Source organism: Herpailurus yagouaroundi, unplaced genomic scaffold (assembly GCF_014898765.1).
Source record: "Herpailurus yagouaroundi ecotype Mexico unplaced genomic scaffold, PumYag 164, whole genome shotgun sequence".
In the NCBI taxonomy this organism is placed as follows: domain Eukaryota; kingdom Metazoa; phylum Chordata; class Mammalia; order Carnivora; family Felidae; genus Herpailurus; species Herpailurus yagouaroundi.
The window spans coordinates 47,759,944-47,782,886 of record NW_024412405.1 but is presented as its reverse complement, the minus strand read 5'-3'; the positions used below and the strand labels follow the sequence as shown (position 1 = coordinate 47,782,886).

The window sequence follows — 22,943 nt, the reverse complement described above, 5'->3', positions numbered from 1 at the left end:
TAAATAAATAAATAAATAAATAAATAAATAAATAAATAAATAAATAAATGACAAAATAAAATTAACTTATGAAATATAGAAGGAATTTCCAGGGTTAGAAGGAACCTTCTTTGATGGACAAGGAGACTTATATTCCGGGAAGCAAACTGGCCTACTTCCTATCACTTAGCTACTGGTGAAGCCAGGTCTAGGATACCGGTCGCCCCAAACTCTGGGCTAGAATGCTCAACACTATGAAAGTGCTTGCGTTCTAAGAGAACAACAACACTGTCCATACGATCAAGAACTTTGGCAAGGGGGAAAAAAACTGCCCTATCTAAAATGTCACTTTTTGTATCCTTCCTACCCCCCACCCCTGCCGTATTTTATTCTCAGAATTTACTGACTTCGAACACTATACATTTATGTTAAATATGTCTATCTAATGACAGTTGTTATGGATAAAGGTCTCACCCAGGTTAAATTGATCTCGGAACCCTGTTGATCACTGGAGGCCACTCTACCTGTCCTCTCTTACAGGATCCACCAGGGCAGGGATATTTACTTGTTTTGTTTCCTGCTCTATCCCAGGACCTTGGAAAGTACCATAACATAATACATGCTCAATAAATATTTGTTGGAGAAAACATTTTGATAGGAAGAAATTTTTTTTCGCCTTTACAGTAATAGTTCTATATGAAGGAGGTACTTAAAACCACAAGAGCAAATCACACAAGGAGCCTTGGGAATGTCTTTTGGAAAGCTAGGTAAAGTGTGATTAATGATTTAAAAAAAATCATAAAATACAGACTAAAACAACACCACATAGGACATAAAAATAAATGTGAAAGCAAACTTCAATAATGAGAATCCTAGAGTCTTGAAACTGAATCTCTGAGCTGATTTTGGCTGAAGAGGAAGGAGTGGGACTGACCCTCTTTCCTTCGTAGGAATAACAGGATTGTTCTCTGTTCTACCTTACATGCATCCCAAGCTTCAGTCAGCCTCTCCCAGAGAGGCCCATCCCCAGTTTATCCTCATGAACTAACATGACTTGTTTTCAAACGTTCTTGGTTGGTATAGCTACAAAAAGATACCTAAACCATTTTTGTTAACAGAGAAGTTTGTCTCTGCCTCTAGGAAAGAAGTTAGCATTCATGTGTGTTTCACACCCTATGCCATACCCTTTCAGGTAAAATTACACCCCAGATAAAAAGGCTTTTAAATTAGAGACGTAGGGGCGCCCGGGTGGCTCCGTCGGTTGGGCGTCTGACTTAAGCTCAGGTATGATCTCATGGCTTGTGAATTCGTGAGTTTGAGTTCCACGTTGGGCTCTGTGCTGACAGCTCAGAGCCTGGAGCCTGCTTTGGATTCTGTGTCTCTGTCTCTCTCTGCCCCCTACCCCCGCCCGCCACCAATGCTTGCGCTGTCTCTTTCTCAAAAATAAATATTAAAAAAATTTAAATTAGAGATGTAAAATCAACAATGTCCTAGAGCTAGTATAGGTGCCATTCACACCGTCACAAAAGCTTCTCCCTGTCTCCCCACACTTCACCAGCTACAAAGCCTTATTATTGGTACCACATTTAAACTGCCTTTCTTTTTTTCTTTTTTTATTATTTTTTAAATAAGAAATTTATTGTCAGATTGGTTTCCATACAACACCCAGTGCTCATCCAAACAGCTGCCCTCCTCAGTCCCCATCACGCACTTTCCCCTCCCTCCCACCGTCCCCCCACTTTCAAACCCACCCTGTCTTCTCTTTCTCACTACATCCTAGTTCAGGTGGTTGGCATGGAGCTTCTACAAAATTGCAACAGTCTCCTTATGGGTCTCACTCTTCCTACTCCTCCCACGTCCTCTAAACCATCTGCATTGTTGCCATCAGAGCCATCCCTCTAAAAGAAGACCCTATCGCTGCTCTGCTCAATGCCATGGAAAGTGCCTATGGATGGAGCAAACCTCCAAAGCGTAGCATGCTCTCCTGACTAATTCAGCCTCGTGTCTTCCTATAGTTGTATCCAAAGATCATTTCAGGCTGGCTACATTATTTGTTGCTGTTCAAATATGAATTTGAAATATGTTTCTGTGTCTTAATTTATACAGCCCAGTAGATTTCCAGACTTGGAAGCCCTGGCTCATTTTACTCTGTTCATTTGGTACGCACCTAATTCAAGATTTTGCATTTCAAACGACCGATGGAAGTCTTGGCTCAGATGCCAAACCACCCTCCCTTGCTCTACCCTAATGGGGAAGTCAAAAGGACTTATTCACAAAAATAGGAACTCTCCACACAGGAGAAAATGCACATCACATTCTCGTGTTGTACATAAGTGGAAAAGATGTCCCTACCTGCTGGGAGAGAAACTGAGAAGGGAGGAGGTTCCCTGCAGTGTAGGAATCCTGAACACCGCTCCTCATTCTGGGAGGAAATGGGACTCACTGGGTAGGATTTCACATGGAGTCACAGGGAGCGGAATCCAAGACTGGAAGCATCTTGTATCCAACGTGCGGAACTGGGAGAGTGGAAGATCCCCTGACGCACTGTGCAGAAGCATCAGGCGCTCCTGAGAGGCGGCCAGGAGACAAATTAAGCAAAAGGCCACAGAAGCCCCCGCAGATGAGTGGGAGGAGCAGAGTAACTCCTGGGGGAACCAGCTGGGGGAAAAAGAGGTGAGCAGAGAGAAAGTACAAATCCAATGAAGAATACAGAGACATCTCTAAGAATGACCAATGTCAGGGAGCACAGGAGGTTTCCAAGAAAAGCCAAACAGATCTCCTGGATTACCATTCAAGAGCAAAAGAGACATCACCTTTACCAGAAGCAGACATAGAAATTATGTCAAAGTAGGGAGGCTGGTTTGGACCCAGAAAGAACTGAATCAAGAAGAGTGCACACCTTTATTTATTTATTTTTTTAAAAAAATTGTTAATATTTATTTATTTTTGAGATAGGTAGAGAGAGAGAGAGAGAGAGAGAGAGAGAGAGAGAGAGACTGAGTGTGAGCGGGGGGAGGGACAGAGAGAGAGGGAGACACAGAATCTGAAGCAGGCTCCAGGCTCTGAGCTGTCAGCACAGAACCCAGGGTGGGGCTGGAACTCACGGACCATGAGATCATGACCTGAGCCGAAGTCGGATGCGCAACCAACTGAGCCACCCAGGCACTCCAGAGTGCACACCTTTAGAACCACCTGCAAGATGCCTTTCAAGCTTGGTGCCCATTTTAGAGAGGACAATAAGAAGAGAGCATGGAAGGGAATTTCAAACATGAATAACTGTATCTCACACTGGAATTACTGAGCTGAAACACATATGCAGAGAGAAATGTTGTTTACCATCAGGCAGGCAGGCGGGCACTTCAGAGTCAGAACCTGAAGTTCATTTATAAAAAGTTACATCTTTGCACACCTGAGTTTGTTCTGACTGCAAAAGGCCTATTTGTTACCAATACTATAAGAGCACATAAAACAAACTTGACAGATGCCATATCTTGTCCTAGGATTGGGCCACCTATATCTTTAAGTGATCTGCTCAAATAGAAAATGCACAATTGAGGAATTTCCGCCCCATAGACATGAATTCCATAAATATTTTAAAAGTGCTTATTAAACACCTGCTATGGAAAGATACTCTACTAGAAACAGCAGCTCACTTTAAAAGGTTTTTTTTTTTTTAAACATGGCTAGTTTTGTATGAAAGAGGTTTATTTTTGTAAGAATTATTGAGAAATAATATTGTTTGATTTTCATGTCTAAAGAAGCAAATCTTTTATAGTCCAAATTAGAAGATTAACTGAAGTATCATGTAAAATAACTATGGAGTAAATGTTTCATGTCACTTTCCTCTTTTCTTGTATTTTATAAAAGATAAATATCATCTAATTAATGATTTAAGAGAAACCTTTACTCCACAGAGGTCTCTGATAAGTTTCTAGGAGGAATACACCAAATTATTTTTTTTCACACTCCATCGACATTTTTAATTCTAGTTATGTACACAGTCCTTTCATCAATATCCAATATTTTCTATGTAGTTTTCATCCATCTGCTGTGGAACGTAAACTTCCTCTCAATATGGTTCCACACATCACATACTCTCAACTTCTGTATGTTTTTCTTTTTGGAGATTAGGCATAAAGAGGTGTCCCCTGGAGCCCTTACTATTCCCACTCAAATCTAAAAGGTGGTTCTCTGGGCCTGCTTCACAGCTGTGACTGCTGTGGGAATACCCTTGACTTCTCTCTGCAGGGAATCCCTTCTTTCCTGAATCCCACCTTCCTGTCTTATTTTATTCCCTCTTTGTGATAGAAAAAGGTGCAAAGGAAATAACTTTTTATAACTTTGCATTTCTGAAAAAAATATCTTTTTCCCTACAATTACCGTTTTTGATGATTTGGATCAATCTACATTTCTAGACTGAAAATCAATTGCCCTTATATTTTGAATATCATCTTTTTCAAGTTGTTTTACTTCTGTTTTCAATATTAACTGCATTTAAATCAGAGCTGGCTAAAAACATGCACACTTACGCAAGCCTCCCTAGCGAAGTTGAGATGCTCAGGTGGAAATCTGTCTATAGGCGTTCCTAAGGTCCTTACACTACTAAACACTATTGGAGATATTTCTCCCTTCTTACCTTTGCTTTTTAGAGCTGATGAACGGCAACTGAGTTAGTCTTTCATTTCTATTATATCAAAGTGCGATGCTTTGGAAATTGGATGGTGCCAAACATAAAATGGGAATTTTCTCATAGGGGAGAGGAAAGATTTGAAAAACAGTACTCCTACTTCGGCCAGGTCACGATCTCGCGGTCCATGGGTTCGAGCCCTGCGTCGGGCTCTGGGCTGATGGCTCAGAGCCTGGAGCCTGTTTCCGATTCTGTGTCTCCCTCTCTCTCTGCCCCTCCCCCGTTCATGCTCTGTCTCTCTCTGTCCCAAAAATAAATAAACGTTGAAAAAAAAAAATTAAAAAAAAAAAAATGAAAAACAGTACTCCTTCCCAAGCTTTCCCACACTACAATTAAAGCAGTTCTGAACAAAACTCAGCCTCACTGAGGCTCTCCTCATCTTCCAGGTAGGGAAGGAAGAGTTTTAAACTCCTCATTATGCCTCCAAATATAACATTAAGGCATTTTGTGTTCAGTCTCAGCAGACATCATGATTTAGGAAACAGCATTTCCTCAGATTACAGTGCTGTGTGTCTTAAAAGTATTGAAATGCAGGAATCGGAACCACATTTCCACACGCCACATTTCCCCAGAGCAAGTTACTTTAGATTTCCATGGATAAGGTCCCTAAAAAGACTGCAGTCTATAGGGAAAGTTAGAAGCATTAGGGTCTTTTTGTAAGGATGAAAGGTATTTCCAAATACTATCAATGATACTTTCCTCGACCAAAGCTGAAATCAGAGTACAATCAACAGAGGCACAGCAAAATGGTAGAATAATCTATTAAAATATTTAATAGATTTATTTATTTATTGGCTGATTTAATATTTATCTAATGAAAACACTCCATGCATTCAAGAAATACCAAGTGACTCTACCAAAGAGAAAAGGCACTATGCTTTTCTGAAAGAAGATCAACATCGTTCCACAATAAACATTAAAATAAATGAAGGCAAAGTAAAACAAAAACAAAACAAAACAAAAAAAAAACCTTTTTACTCACGTACGAATACAAAAGAAAATACAATCTAATTAGCATCAACAATATCCACTAGAAACAAGAGATCATAATTGTAATTCAGCACTAACAGAATCAATACTTACAAAATGTACCTGAAATACAATAAAAAGACTGCCTTTCTCTTAATTTTTGGCTTCTGAATTAAAACAGTCACTTCTGTTTGCCAACCTTCTTGACTTTATGACATTTGATGGCTACTTTGCAGTTAAAAAGAGGAAGTGTCATACATTTAGAATCTTAGAACTAATGGCAAGTCAGAGAATCAAAGTCAGGATGACTTTGGAGGGAAATCATTCAGGTTCTTAAGGCAAGGTGAACCTTCACACAACACTTGAAAGTTTTTGATGGAGCCTCTAATTCAACACTAATTTGACAAAAAAATGTTTCTCCTTTGCAAGAGTTACTGCATGGGTAGCACTAAAAGTTTAAAAATAAACCTTCAAAGGACTGTATTGAAATAAAATTACTGTCACTTTTAAACATTGATGATAATTATTGGTGGAAGTTCTGTGGTGATAGTTCACTCTATACAGGCAATGGTCTCCCAAGAATTGCTTGCTCCAAAAACAGTCAGTCATTTATTTTCTGTTATTATACTAGTGTGTCAAATTCTTCCTGCCTTGGGGCATCCTAGCGTGTGTTAAGGCTGCCCTCAATGTTAACTCTGTTAATATTATGCTGCTTCTAATTTTCTTGAAGAACATTGGATATCTGGGGAAGGAAGCTATCCAGGAAACAATATTTTAAAATCCTATTACAAAACAATGTCTAATTTCATCTAAACACTAATGCCTATTTATACCATTTTCAAGTAACACATAAATATTCAATTTCTCTGCTTAATTTTCCCACTCTGCCCTAGGGTTTACTTATTCATCACCAAAAGCCAAATACTACTGAGTTCTTTTTGTAAAATGGTAAGATAATCACTTTAGACTTGGCAACCTTCATGACCAAGTGCAGTACCACTGAATGGATTTCCTTCAACCTTAAGAATTTAATGTCAAAATGACCAAAAATAGGAAGGAAAAAGAGACAGCCTATTAATAAAGAAATAAAAAACCTGGCTTCCCCTATGACCTCTTGACACATTGATATTTTCATCTCAAAAGATATACAAACAATAGTACAGCAATACTGGGACTCTAAGCTGGGATAAAAGGATCAGAGCACAATAGTTGTGCTGGGTTGGTGAGTGGAACAATTGGCAGGCCAGAAGCTTGCTAGCATTTCAAAAGTTCAACTGCACAACTTTTCATTTTAAATTAATAGAATCTAAAAATCACATGATTCTCTTTCTGTGCTGACTTTCTCTAACAATCACCATTATTTTTTTTTTATCACTATTTTTATTTATTTAACTACAAGATCCTCATTTTCTAACACGGATAGGTCGTTTTGCAAATGCATGCTTTTGGTTATAGGAAGATAAGAAAAAAGTTAGTGGAATAGTTTCTTTTCTTCCTTCCTTTCTCCCTCCCTCTCTTTTTTTACTTTGTGTAATAAAAATCAAAGAATAGTCTCTATAGATTGTTGATCAATATCAGGAATTGGTAAAAAATTTTCTGTAGAACACAAGATAGCAAATAATTTTAGGCTTTGTGGGACACATGGTCTGTGTCCCAATCGCTCAGCTCTGCACCTGTAGCACCAAGGCAGCCACAGACAGTATGTGAAGGAAAGACCATGCGTCTCTTCCAATAAAAGTTTATTTATAAAAACAGGTACAGGCTACTTTGGCTCAAGGTTCTGAAGTTGGATGTATGTTTTAACTGTGTCCATAAATCACAAGAGGCTAAAATGAACACAAAATGAAAAGATGTCATTTGACCAGTTACATTTTTATCAACTATTTGACAAATCATACGCATGTCTTCTGTGATATTTACTACATGCGCACTGTATACTAGGTCCTAGGAGATAAAGCACGCTAACGGCCAACTTCCTGAAAAATGTACAGTCTATGAAAACCCTAAGACTAAAGCAGATGAAATAAGTACAACCAAATATTCCATATGTAAGTTGTCTAGCAAGACTATACTGGTTTACTAAAAAGAGACAGTCTATCATCAAGAACAAATACTCAGAGGAGACATTTTAGAGAATGCAAGAATTCGAACAAATAAAATTGTGTTAGATCAGTTAAGAATTAGAGGAAAGGTATTTATGGCAAAGAGAACACCAGAAAGAAGTGCAGAGAGGTAGGGATGAGTGTGCCTGAGGTAAAGAATGGATGGTATAACCAGTTCAAAAGAGACAGAGTAGTCACAGAGAAGTACGCGTTCTTAGTCTCTTATCCACAAACTCTGCAGTCAGATGTTTTGGAATCTGTTTTTTTAGACCGTATGAATGTCAAGAAGGTATATATTCTGTGAAAGAATCACTCACTCAGAGTAACCTAGGGCATCATCCTTTAATTAAACTCATTATTTCTGCTCTGATGGGGCCTCTTGTCAGTTCAGGCCAGTTTGGCATCAAACGAACTTGGACACGAAACTTACTTAAAAATTTCTGGTTTTCAGGGCATTTTGTATTTTTGGATTGTAAAGGGGTTGTAGACATAGAGTGGATTTAGCTGCCCCAAACGCTAAGCAATCCTGTTTATTTTATAATTTTGTCTGATTGGTTGTTATATGGGCTTTTGACTAGCACCAATAAGTAACAGGCTTCAAGGATGGCATCAATTTTGCCTCTTTTTCAACTGTGATATAATTTCTTTTCTTTGGTTGTTTGTTTATAACTTGTTCTATTTTTTATTTTTTATAATTTACATCCAAAATAGTTAGCATATAGTGCAACAATGATTTCAGGAGTAGATTCCTTAGTTACCCTTACCCATTTAGCCCATCCCTCCTCCCACAATCCCTCCAGTAACCCTCAGTTTGTTCTCCATATTTATGAGTCTCTTCTCTTTTGTTCCCCTCTCTGTTTTTATACTATTTTTGTTTCCCTTCCCTTATGTTCATCTGTTTTGTCTCTTAAAGCCCTCATATGAGTGACGTCATATGATTTTTGTCTTTCTCTAATTTCACTTAGCATAATACCCTCCAGTGCCATCCACATAGTTGCAAATGGCAAGATTTCATTCTTTTTGATTGCCAAGTAATACTCCATTGTATATATACAACACATCTTCTTTATCCATTCATCCATTGATGGACATTTGGGCTCTTTCTATACTTTGGCTATTGCCAATGGTCCTGCTATAAACATGGGGGTGTATGTGTCCCTTCGAAACAGCACACCTGTATCCTGTGGATAAATGCCTAGTAGTGCAATTGCTGGGTCGTAGGGTAGTTCTATTTTTAGTTTTTTGAGGAACCTCCACACACCTAACAGGTGTAAGGTGGTATCTCACTGTGGTTTTGATTTGTATTTCCCTGATGAGTGATTTTGAGCATTTTTTCATGTGTCAGTTGGCCATCTGGACGTCTTCTTTGGAGAAGTGTCTATTCATGTCTTTTGCCCATTTCTTCACTGGATTATTTGGTTTTTGGGTGTTAGAGTTTGATAAGTTCTTTATAGATTTTGGATACTAACCCTTTATCTGATATGTCATTTGCAAATATCTTCTTCCATTCTGTCGGTTGCTTTTTAGTTTTGCTGATTGTTTCCTTCGCTGTGCACAAGGTTGTTTTTTTTTTTTTTTATTTTGATGAGGTCCCAGTAGTTCATTTTGGTTTTGTTTCCCTTGCCTCTGGAGACGTGTTGAGTAATAAGTTGCTGCGGGCAAGATCAAAGAGGTTTGTGCCTGCTTTCTCCTTGAGGATTTTGATGGCTTCCTGTTTTACATTGAGGTCTTTCATCCATTTTGAGTTTATTTTTGTGTATGGTGTAAGAAAGTGGTCCAGGTTCATTCTTCTGCATGTTGCTGTCCAGTTTTCCCAGCACCACTTGCTGAAGAGACTGTGTTTATTCCATTGGATATTCTTTCCTGGTTTGTCAAAGATTAGTTGGCCATACGTTTGTGGGTCCATTTCTGGGTTCTCTATTCCATTCCATGGATCTGAGTGTCTGTTTTTGTGGCAGTACCATACTGTCTTGATGATTACAGCTTTGTAGTATAGCTTGAAGTCTGGGATTGTGATGCCTCCTGTTTTGGTTTTCTTTTTCAAGATTGCTTTGGCTATTCGGGGTCTTTTCTGGTTCCATACAAATGTTAGGATTATTTGTTCTAGCTCTGTGAAGAATGCTGGTGTTATTTTGATAGGGATTGCATTGAATATGTAGACTGCTTTGGGTAGTATTGACATTTTAACAATATTTGTTCTTCCTATCCAGGAGCATGGGATCTTTTTCCATTTTTTTGTGTCTTCTTCAATTTCTTTCATAAGCTTTCTATAATTTTCAGTGTATTATAATTTCTTTTCTTTTCTGAAAGTGCTGGACTCTGTGAAGACTCTGTGAAGGCACCAATCAAGTTCAAAAATCTGTCTCTCTGGAGGCCTGTGCTTCTCAGGGCAAATGCTAAAGACAGACATTTACATCATGTTTGAAGAATATGCACTAGGTAATACAAATGGGATAAGTCCCTTTAACAATGGAGAGATCTATGGTTATGTCTGAAAGTAAGACAATACTCAGAGTCTACCTCTGAAATTAAAAAAAAAAATAACTTCAAACACAAATACTAATTCTACCCAGAACTGGAATGTGATATGGGAAGGCTCATCATGACAATAGCCCACTGGTTTGGAAAGTATATACCTTGTAAATATGGATTGGGGAGGATAGTTACCTAAGGACTAGTCCATGTTACATACAAAGAAGATGTGCTGTGATTTAGTTCTTACTGTTAACACAATAAATGTAATCTATGTTGCAAAAGTTATAATGTTTTCCATATAGTACTAGGATTACAATAATGGATTGGTATGAATTCTGTCCTAGAATATGAGTAGAGTGAATTTGTGCTTGGTAATAAAAAAGTCATAAATAAGGGATATTAATATAAAGTTTTCTTTGGTAAAATTGTTAGAAGCAACCCAGGCGACACCATAAAGATTAAAATTATTTTCCCCCAAAAAAGTTTATGATAGTTGGCATTCCATCTTTCATTACAAAACAAATTTAAACAACAAAATATTGGAGTCATTTTCTACTTGGCATATAGCTAATATTACAGAATACTCAAAAAGGCAAAGAAAACTATTTACAAAATGTTTTTTTTTTTTAAGTATCAGATGAACAGTAAACCAATTGGTATGAGGATGTATCATAAAGATGTTTAACAAAGAGTGACAAACACAACTCAAGAAAATTAAGAGGAAAAAAAAAATCACAGTTTCAAGATACGTTTTGAGTCTGAGAGCCTCCTCTCCTCATTTTTCTTTCAAGAGGCTTTTTGTAAAGAGACAGAGGATGATGTGTGGGCCTTGCACAGCCATACAGAGAAGACAGAGATCAGTGCACACAAAGGCTAGATTCTGAATGAGTTTTCGCAACTGAAACTGTTATTCCAGTGAAAGAGATTCCTGCTCACAAATGAAAACCTGTATAACCATTAGCGATACTCCTACAAAATTTTCCCACTGGACACTCCTTGATACTACGCATGGAAAGTCATTCTTTTAATACTATCAGAAAATAAACTGTTACCTGCTAGGACTGGTGGTGGGGGTGAGGGTGTCTAAAGGCATTTGTTCCTGAGTAAAGCACATCACGGTGTTTGTGTCCCTTCCAAAAACTACTATACTGCAAAATTCCCTGATTCTTTCACTTCTCAGTTGGGTCAAATAATGAAAATACCACAGACATTTCCACCCTCTTAAGAACTCTTGAGCTCTGGCTACTCAGTTGGGCCCAGAACTATTCAGACCATTGAAGAACCTTTTCTTCCAGAAGGCAAGAGTGGTACTGATGTCATTATCTTCTGGACACTGGGATAAATGAATGCTTGGACAATCAGAAGAATTAAAGTGGAATCTGACCCAGAGTAGAAAAGCATTCCTAATTTGGCAATTGTCTTCAAACTTCCTTCAAACACAAAGGAAGATGCTATCTATTGATCATGGACTGAAAGACACAGCTGTCCCTCTCATCCAAGGTTTCCAGAGAAGAGAATTCTCCACCTCCATACATAGATATAGACTAGTGCTGGTTATTAATTATTAAAATTCATTTTGGCCCTGTTTTCCCTGCACTGTGATTAGACCATCACTGGTAAAGGTATAATAGCACAATAGTTTAAAAATATGTACTCTGGTCAGAAAACTTGAGTACTGGCTTCACTGCTTACTGAATCTATGACCATGTAGAGACATTAAGCAACTCTTTGATAAAAAAACAGTTTCATAAGTTTGCTGTATGGATTACATGTAATCATGAACACATATAGAGCCTGGCAAATAATATATGATCAATAAATGGCAGCAGTAGGAGTGGGTGTTGTTATCACTGTCCCATAAAAGAGGAGGGTAAGAGAGAGAAATAGATCAAAGGCAGTGCAATCTAATTTGTTATATTCTTCTAAATAGAGGAGTGATTAAAACCATTGGCCTATTTAGATGTATCAATTTCCAAAAATGCTGGAAAGCTGAAAGCACCAATGCACAAAACTAGAATATGCACCATTATGGAAAATAATCTAAGTTTTATGATATCTGCAGAGGACAGGGTAATTGTCAAAGCCTTTATGAAAACAAGTACACACATTAATTGCCTATCTGTTGAGATTGGCAGAGACATTCCCAAGTAGTATTTATGTAATATGCATTTCCTCTAAAATGGAGGCCTAATTGCTTAGTTATTCTAAATTGCAGAATGGAAAACAAAGGAGCCGTTTTGGCCATGTGGGTAAACAACAGATTTCTAAAAGCTAATTATGTCTTTATTTAATAGACTGAAGTTGTACCAAATGAGACATTTAAGTCTAATAAATAATAAACAAATTGTAACCTAAAGACTGAAATATAGGAGCTGCTCATATAGTTTTTATTGCTCCATTAAATAAGCTCTTATTTACTTCCCCCACAAAACATAATTATACAACACTGGGTCCATTTCAAGGCCATTCTGATGTGCTATTTAAAAATTATGTGAATCAACTTACATACTCAGGAAGTCTTAAGGCATAATATTTGAATTCTATTATCAAATGCCCTATTCGTTTCCATGATTAAGAAACAGAAATGCAGTCTCGAAAAACTTGCACATAATCACATAAAATTGCTATTACTATTTGTCTTACTAGAAATGATTACACATAAGAATAGCTATGCACTTCAAACAAATAAATACCAGTGTCTATACTTACTAGTTTCTACATCAGATGTTTCATACTTTGGGTATCTTCTAAATTAAGATAATTCAAATTTAAACATCAACCTCAGAAAATGTATTCAAAATTCACATACTGATTAACTAGACATCATGAAAATGTAGTTAAATGCAGTTAACTTCTTTGTTTGCTTAATGTAATACCAAATCATTTAACAGAAATAATCAAAACTGTATATGTGAATATTTTAGAGACCTTCAGGCTAATTATTTTTAAGAAAACAAAAATCAGAAAAATGACCTTTGAATGTTGTAGTATGACAATACGAGATTCTGGGCTTTCTTAGTTTTGCTGCTGAAAAGGATTTTCAATGCTTCATTTTTCTTCTTAGGGAAATGTAGCCCACTATTCTATTTTTATTTTCATTCTATTAACAAAAATCACATCCCAAAATGATAGTGATAATAAATAGCACACTTGAAAATAGTTACCTGCTCTTTTGCCAAGGGCAAGTAATGATTTATGGTGGATAAGAAAGAGCAGGGATTTAATTCACTCCACTACCTCAGGTGGTGATACAAGAATTTGTACATCTGTGAAAGAACACAGTTCTTATTTGCATGGTGAAAATACTAAAGCCATGAAAATGTATGCAAGGAAGCTCCCTGTGGGTTTATGACAGGGTTATGTGAACATTTTTCTCTCCCTCTATCATTCAGGGCTGCGTGCCCTACATACGAAAATAAGATAAAACCAAAAGTTCCTGGGCTAGAGAGGTGACACAGCACTAACGCAGATTCAACAATTCGCCCTTCTACATTTTTTTTGAAGAATAGGAAAGCCAAGCTGAAAACTTCTACAAAGACCGAAGCAGTACCACGCTCCATACTAAAATAGAACACCCACAAGGAAAAATAATATAAAGTTTTAACTCACAATAAGATGTTTAAAAAATAAACCATATTGGCACATATGGTACAGTATATAAACATGAACCTAGTTAATTATCCTATCAAGTTCTGAGGAGTTTTATAACCAGTGTTTTAAATTAGTAAGTTCCATATACATTCACATTCTTAGTTCTCTAACACCAAATTTTGTCACCACCACCCACCAGGCCAGCCAGTCTCCATCTCCATCTTATTATCCTGTCTTGTTTTACTTCATATGACTTTTTATAATTTGAAATTATCTTATATATGTCATTGTCTGATTCACTCATTACTATTATAAACTTCACTACAGCAGGGACTTTACTTATCCTTATTTATAACTGCAATCCCAGTGTATAAATACAAAAACTATTTTTGTCAAATAAAACAAAAGTGAACTATTAAATTTCTTTTCTACATCAATGAAATGGAAAATCATAGCACTTACATGTTTCATAGTAATAATACAAGGTTTCCATTAAAGATGGTATTTGTCAAGTATAGAAATTGCATAAAATATGGTGTATCTGTTAAGAGTGTCAAAAGTGGATATATTGCATAAGAATATTTGCAGTAATTAAAAGTGCTAAGTTGACATACTACTTTATTAACTTCTAATTCATAAAGCCTCCAAATGTTACAGAACTCATGATTTGACAAAAAATACATTCTACATCTACTATGGAAAGTAAAAAGTTATTGCATATTTATACTATTTTTAAATATGAAAAAGGTAGCAACAAATAATAATATATTTAATACTTATATGACTAACTTGAGTATAGCAACTATATTAAAAGACTGAATACTTTATCCCTCTATATTAACAATCTTCTTATGTTTAGAGGAAAACTAAAGACCATTCAGATTAATCATCATTTATTAGCATTTTACAAGGTGTTTCACTTTGGTGAGAATATTATATGATTAGATTCTTTAAAACTCCACAAGCTACAGAGAAAAAAAAAAATCAAAGTTGACTTCCAAAATTTTAAAATGTTTTTATTTTTTTTTCAACTTTTTATTTTTTTTATTTTTTGGGACAGAGAGAGACAGAGCATGAACGGGGGAGGGGCAGAGAGAGAGGGAGACACAGAATCGGAAACAGGCTCCAGGCTCCGAGCCATCAGCCCAGAGCCTGACGCGGGGCTCGAACTCACGGACCGCGAGATCGTGACCTGGCTGAAGTCGGACGCTTAACCGAATGCGCCACCCAGGCGCCCCTAAAATGTTTTTAAAAGAAAGAAAATCTTTTCAAAAGTAGCTTCCTATATGAAAGCTTTCTTTTGTATCAAATATTTTATCATCTTGTATCAAATGACTTTCTGATTAAACCTATTAAAATATTCACATATAATATACAGTATTTAAAGATGTATTGTCTTAAAGTATTTATTTAATAACATCTATATAAAGTGACAGTACCCTATCTTTTGAAGAAAAGTCTCCTGGAAAATGTCCAAATTTCTGGAATACAGGGACCTTAGCAACTAAGGTTTTTGGGGAACTTTCATCAAGGGAGAGCCCTACACTTATTTGAGACCCAGATCATGTTTGGGAAGATATACTATAAAGTTTTATAAAGTAATCCAACAGGGGCACCTGGGTGGTTCAGTTGGTTAAGCATCTGACTTCGGCTCAGGTCATGATCTCACAGTTGGTTAATTCAAGCCCTGCATTCAGCTCTCTGCTGTCAGCACAAAGCCTGCTTTGGATCCTCTGTCCCTCTGTCTCTGTCCCTCCCCTGCCTGTGCGCTCTCTCTCTCTCTCTCTCTCTCTCTCTCTTTCTCTTTCTCCAAAATAAACATTGAAAAAAAAATAAAGTAATCCAATAGGTCAAATAAGATGAGCTCTATGATTCACAAAGATGCAAGAGAAACCTTCCTATAAGTTTATTTTTAAAAAGTTAAAATCTAACAATTTAGAAAAGTATTGTCCTTTGGGAATGCAAAGTGGTATAGCCTCTGTAGAAAAGAGTATGAATGTTCCTCAAAAAGTTAAAAATAGAACTACCTATGATCCAGTAATCAACACTACTGGGTATTTATCCAAAACATTAATTCAGAGGGACACACACACCCCTATGTTTACTGCATTATTTACAATAGCCAAACCATGGAAACTGCCCAAGGGCCCATCGCTGGATGAATGGACAAAGAAGTGGTGTATGTATGTGTTCATGTATGTGTTCATGTGCTCACACATATATGCATACATTCTTTTTTAGGCTTTTTAATAATATTCCATTGTATATAATGAATATTATTCAGCCATAAGAAAGAATGAAATCTTGCCATTTGCAATACATAATTGGAGCTAGACAGTATAATGCTAAGCAAAATTAGAGAAAGACAAATACCATACGATTTCACTCATATGTGGAATTTAAGAAACAATGAGCGAAGAAAAACACACACACACACACAGAGAGAGAGCGTGAACGAGAACAGCAAACCAAGCAACAGATTCTTAACTATAGAGAACTGACGGTTAACAGAAGGGAGGTGGGTGGGGGAGGGGTTAAGTAAGTAATGGGGCTCAAGGAGTGCACTTGTGATGAACACTGGGTGATGTATGAAATTGTTGAATCGCTATATTGTACACCGGAAGCTGATATAACACTTTATGTTAACTATACTTAAAAGAAAAGAAAAAACCAAAATGTCCTCAATACAAAATTACTTATCTGAAATAAACACAAACCAATTATTAACCATAATTATTAACGATAATTATAACCATAATTGATTTGGTAAATTTCAGAAATAGACCCTAGTCTATGAATGATTAAGCAAGAATTATATTTAAGTGGAACAGAATAGTATTATGAATATCTGAAGCTAAAAAAATTTGAAGTGGATATAAAATTGCTGTAAAGATGACTTTCTAAACTTGAGCAAGCGAAAGTTATAACACAATTATAGAAAATGAAACATTTTTATATTTCAAACTATAAAAATCAAAAGCCAAATTGAGAAAATATACTTAAAAGGTAAATACTGAGGCACAATGAGCTGATGTGTGTAAATCATTAAAAACAAGACGAATGCAACACAGTTCACAAAGAAGGAAATACAAATGGACTAATAAGCACTTGAAAAAATGTTCAACTTTAGTAGCACTCAGAGAAATGTAAATTAAGACAAAACATAATTTTCTAATTTATTAACAAAAATGTTTAAAAAAATGAGAATATTCAACCAAAGAATATTCATAAACTAACAGCTTTAAAAGTTGGTGAAATTAGAATATACTTTCAGAAATCAATTTGGCAACATGCATCAAAAAGTCTTAAAACTATCCTTTTCTATTCCATATCCTAATAATTATGAATATCTGTCAATCATTTATACATAAATGTATAACATTGAAAAGATAGAAATAATAATTGATCTATGACCTCATTACTGACTAATGCAAAATAAATTAGATATGGCATATCCAGGTATTACAAATTACAGATTAAGAATCACAAGAATAACAGGAAACATTGAGAAAGTTCAGTGAGATGCTAAACAACATATTTACTCTATCATATAACTGTTTTTAAAAGGTAGAAAATTTTAAAACTGAAAGAAAAATGTGCCAAAATATTAAAAGTGATTTTTTTGGATAGGAGGATTATCGATAATGATCTTTTGGTCAACCACTTTTTAAGTGTTTTCTGTAACACAAAAGTATTATTTTTTAAGTTGGAAAAATGAAATAAACTTAGCTATTCTTAAAAATGAAATGCCTTCAGGAAAAATGTAAATTTGAATGAAAACATTATTGAGATTACATTGGATGTAACATATTCTTAAAATTTTTGCTTCCTATCAGGTTTTAACTTTCCAGATTGATAGAATAGAGAACTGCTGAGAGGCTCAGTATGATAGACCAGGGGGTCTGGGCAAAATTCACAAACAGTACAGACAATTTATCATCATATAAGTCATCTAAATGACTCTGGCCAATACTAAATGAGCCAGTGTTCAAATACCAGAATGTCTGGTAACTTAGGCAGTAATCAATTATTTTAAAATGATTTCCAGAAGCATATTCTTAAAATCAATGTTAAACCTTTCTGATCTCCATTTTAGTTAAAACTTTAAGAAATTTTTGAGAATACTTCCTGAATTTCAAGTGTACTCTTCTAAACAAGAAATTGTGCTTACGATTATTTTTTTCTGCTGGAAGAAACATGTGTGATACATTAAGGTACTCAGTTTGCTTTATTAAAGGTAAAATATGTCTGTAAAAGTGAAAGCAAAAAAGGCAAAAAGGCATCTCTGTCTACCCCTGGGGAAACTTTAGGTGAATTTGCAGCTCTGAGTTGTAAACTATGGTAATTTAGCAGTGAAGGTGATGGATTTTAATTAAAGCCTTCTGCAATCCTTAGTGGCTTAGAGGTGGAAGAGCCAAAAGTTTGAGGGAGTGAAAATGTAACTACAATTTCCTTAATTCTTTTGCTTCTAAGTTAGTGGTATCTTTATCTATTTATCTATCTATCTATCTATCTATCTATCTATTTATCTATCTATTTTAAGAGAGAGTGCACCTGTGCACATGCGAGCAAGCAAGCAGGGGAGGGGTAGAGGGAGAGGCAGTGAGAAGCTCAAGTAGGCTCCATGCCCAGTGCGGACCCAACACGGGGCTGGATCCTGTGACCATGAGATCATGAGCTGAGCCAATATCCAGAGTCAGACGCTTAACCAACTGAGCCACCGAGGAACCTCAGTTCATTGTATCTTTCAGCTTTGGAATATATACATATATATATATATATACACACATATATATGTAAATATATATATGTAAAACTGTAAAGCTGTTACTTTTCTATTTTTAATTTTTTTCCAAGAGTTTTTACTAAAGAAAGTTTCAAAATATACAAAAGTAGAGCAAATGAGACAGTGAACACACCCTTCCCGTTAAGCACCCATCACCCAACTTTGGCAATTACTATTTATCACCAATCTTGTTTCATCTACAAATTCCCCTCTACAAACTTCATCTACAAATATCCACTTAATTCCCCAGTCATGCTAGAGTATTTTGATTGAAATCTCAGACATATTTTTGTTTATAAAATTTCAGTATAAGCCTCTACAACATACTTTAAAATATATTCACAACAACATTGTCCTGTCTACAGGGGAAACATAATATTCAAACTTTTCAGACTCCCTTTGTCTACATTTTTTTGGATTAGAATATATGTAAGTTTCATTTATGACAACTGATTGATAAATCTCTTAAGACTCTTTTAAATCAATAAATTTTCCCTTCATCACTTTTTTCCTCCCTTAGAGTATCTTGTTGAAAAAATACTAGTTACTTGTCCAATAGAATTGACCCCTTTTCTATAGTTGTTAATTTATTGGTTGCCATAAATTATTACAGATTCGTTATTGATGTAGCAGTCAAGAGAGTGGGAATACTCTGGAACTACAAGATAGACCAGAGGACCAATATCACCTATGACCAATGACCAGTTAGAATAAAAGCGTTACTTGTTACTAACAAGTAAACTAAAGGAGGAAAGCCCATTATTTAAAAAAAAAAAAAAAAAAAAAGCTCTACATTTTAACTATACAAATAAGTGACCATATCTTCTTTTTTTCACTGAAGTTTATTAAACTGCTAATAAAGGTACAAATTGCAAATTTGACAGTACTCACCAGTCTTCATTTCTAACAAGCGCTTTTTCTTTTGTTGGCGTTCAAGTCTTTCTTTCTCTGCTAATTCTTTGGCTATTTGGGCACGTTTTTCCCTTTCCTCTGCTTCTCTTTTTTTTACGTTCTCCTTTCTTGCTTGCTGTTACAAACAAATTTTGAAAAATGATCAATTTTAACCACAGTGATTTCACAAAGAGAATGGAAAATTATTAATCTGTAGAGCTGTGATTAAATATCTTTTAGATAATGGCTACTTCTAATATTAGTAACAGTCTTTTAAAAGATTAGCACATGAACCCTTGCTAAATACGGATCTATAAATACAACTTATGTTTAAAGCACCTGCATCTTAGTAGAATCAACTAAGAGAAGGGAGACGAAACTAAAAATAAAAAAAGCACTTAATTGACAAATCAAAACTGTTTCCCTATATATATTTCCAAGAGGGTCTAGCAAATGTATTTGAGTCTTCCATACATCCTCTGCTAGGTAAAATATTGAGTACAAAAAAAGCAATTGGAGAAATTATAGAAAAGAGCTAAAAGTTTGCAAGGACTGTTTCATATAACAATCAATCATTTAATGATTTCCTCTCAGATAAAGACAAGTGTCATAGGATGACTAGAGGAATCTTTGGCGTTTCAAAGACAGACCTCTGACTTCTCATCAAAGTCACCAAGTCACAATTATGGGATCTCAATAAGTATGTGATTTAATTCCTCATTTTCTAAGTTTTATACAAATCAAGAAACACCTCTCATGTGTCATTAGTGGGAATTAAGAGGTAAACAAGGATTTTTTATGTGCCAACAGCATAGCTCATGCTACAATCTCCTATGTTCTCAGTACCAATGAATTCAAACAAGCTATCTAATTGCTAGTTTATCACTAATGGTATTAAATAGAAAGTGCACAACAAAACTTTAACAAGTAGGTGGCTTTTTTTATTTGGGAGGAAACTTTCAGTTTTCTACTGTCATAGCCTTGTTTTTGTAAACCCTAGAGATAGTGCCAGTTCTTCACTAGAAATCAAATATCAAAATTTAAAATTATCGACCAAAACAATGAAAAGCACATGGGAAAAGAGGAGAAAACAAAAAGCCTTGAGGCAATATTAATTCATACATCTAGCCCTTCATTCAAGAAATACTGAGACACTGAGTGGTAAGTGGTATTATTCCAAGCATTTGACATATATATGTGTGTGTACATATATATATGTACACACACATATATATATGATTTATAATATACATGCATATGCACATACACAATTCTAAAACAAGTTCTATATTCTGTGTGATAGGGTGGTACAGGAAGCAAAGACAGAAAATAATATGAAAATTTTGAAAAAATTATATCATGAAAAAAAGAGTGATGTGATAGAAGGCTTGGGGAGGGGGAGTTACTTCATATTAAGTGGTATAGATAAGGCCTATATCAGATAAGACCCCACTCACTGATTTCATTGATGCTGAAAATTCAATATCAAGAAGCTAGCTAGGTGATGATCTGGGGGAGATCAAACGCAAAGGCTGTTGGTGGGTTTGAGAGACAGAAGGCCAGTATGGTGGTATAAGAGGAGGTCAGGAGCTGTGCCAGATCATTTAGAGTCTTCTAGGCTAAGATAGGGAAGGTTGGACTTTCTTTTAAGGGAACCAGAAAACAACTGGAAATTTTCAAGTAAGAGAATGCAAGACTAAGCACTCTAAGATACAAGTGCTAACCAACCATCTTTGTTCCAAAAAGTAGGATCTCCCTCTTAAGCAAATGGATTTGTTCACTGTCTAGTGTGTAAACTGAGGCAAAGGTTGGGCAGTCTTATTAGCTCTTAAAAAAGATTGGGTTTCCCAAGTTCAAGATTTTCCTCCAGTAATACAAACCACTGTGTATGTAGGTATTAAATCTGGCCTTCTTCACATTTCCCTGTGGGAATTTAGACTCAGGAATGAACAAAGAACTGTTTACTATGGCTGTTGCTATAATAAATTCTGTGACTCTATAGTCTTGTGTTTTCTGCCAACGTCCATGAAACAATGGCAGGCTAACAAGGTAAATTCTCCTACTCCTCACAGTTCATGACATATATTAATACTATTACTGCTAAGCTATGAAATAGCAGCTGCAGTAATAGGTGCTTTCCTATGCAATCCCTCCAATCCTCAGAATGGATTCTGCATTTTCCACTTGGCACTGGCTGATTAAATAGTTGTTCACTACAATGATTTCTGTAAGAGGCAGAGGCAAGACTTGAAAGCTAGGGGTAGTCTATGTTCTTTCCACCATGCTGCTTCATATTACGGGAGCATATGTTAGGCACAAAGTATACGACAATAGCCACTATAAGAATTGACATAAGGAAGGTAGGAGAAGACTACATAAAAGTAGAAAAGAAGTGTGTTTTCAAAGATGAACATGTATACACATCCATGCGTGTACATGCGCACACATGGGTACCCACGTTTGTATATGTAACAAAGATTGAGTAGAAAGACCGGATTGTGGTGGAGAAAAAAACAAGCAAATATTCAAGTGTCAAAACTGTAATTTCTTGCTTGAGGGAAATAAATAAGAGGAACCTGCAATAGATAAAAAATATATCATGTAGCTTATTTATGAAACTTAAAGTACAAAATTTTCTGATGTAAATTTTCTACTTTAATGACTGGATGCATTTCAATGAGCACATTTAAAAGACAACTTATTAGCAGACATAATTGCCACACCCTTTTAGTATTCCATTGGGCAGTAAAAAGTCAAAATTACTTCCTAGGACCTATAAAATAATGTTTACATTTAGAAATAAGGTCTGAAGTAATTCTTAAAGTTATTTTACTTTATGGAAAATACACTATTGATTTTCATTTAAAAGCCAATCTCATTTAAAGCATATCTTCTTCTGACATTATAACTATTAGAAGAATTTTAGCTGGAAAAATACCAACAGACAGCACAGAAATAGGTATTTAGTCTGAAACTAATATCCCAGTTCAAACAGTAATTTGGAATTTTCTTTATTCTAAATGTTGAGAAGCAAAAGTAGCCAAAAACGGAAAAGATGAACAGTTAGAGAACCACATTATTCTAGATACAATTGCCTCTTAGTTACGTCAATTCTACATTCCAAACTAGAAAGAAAAATTAGAGAAGAGCTATACATAAAGATGGCTAGCTCTAAGACATTGATTTGTTTAATCATCTTATTTTATTTTCTTAATGTTTATTTATTTTTGAGAGAGACAGAGACAGAATGCGAGTGGGTTAGGGGCAGAGAGAGAGGGAGACACAGAATCCGAAGCAGGCTCCAGCCTCCGAGCAGTCATTACAGAGCCCAACATGGGGCTCGAACTTACAAGCTGCGAGATCATGACCTGAGGCGACGCTCAACCGACTGAGCCACCCAGGCACCCCAATCATCTTATGTATGTATGTATGTATGTATGTATGTATGTATGTATGTATGTAT

General features: G+C 35.8%; 1 protein-coding gene across 1 annotated transcript in view; it reads right to left on the bottom strand.

Annotated features, from left to right (window-relative positions):
• The window catches only part of DIAPH3 (diaphanous related formin 3), a 508,696-nt gene that overhangs the window by 152,884 nt on the left and 332,869 nt on the right, over window positions 1–22,943 (bottom strand). The window contains exon 25 of the mRNA XM_040487410.1: window positions 19,481–19,616. Within this exon, the coding sequence (XP_040343344.1) occupies window positions 19,481–19,616 (136 nt within the window). The remainder of the gene's footprint in view (window positions 1–19,480; window positions 19,617–22,943) is intronic.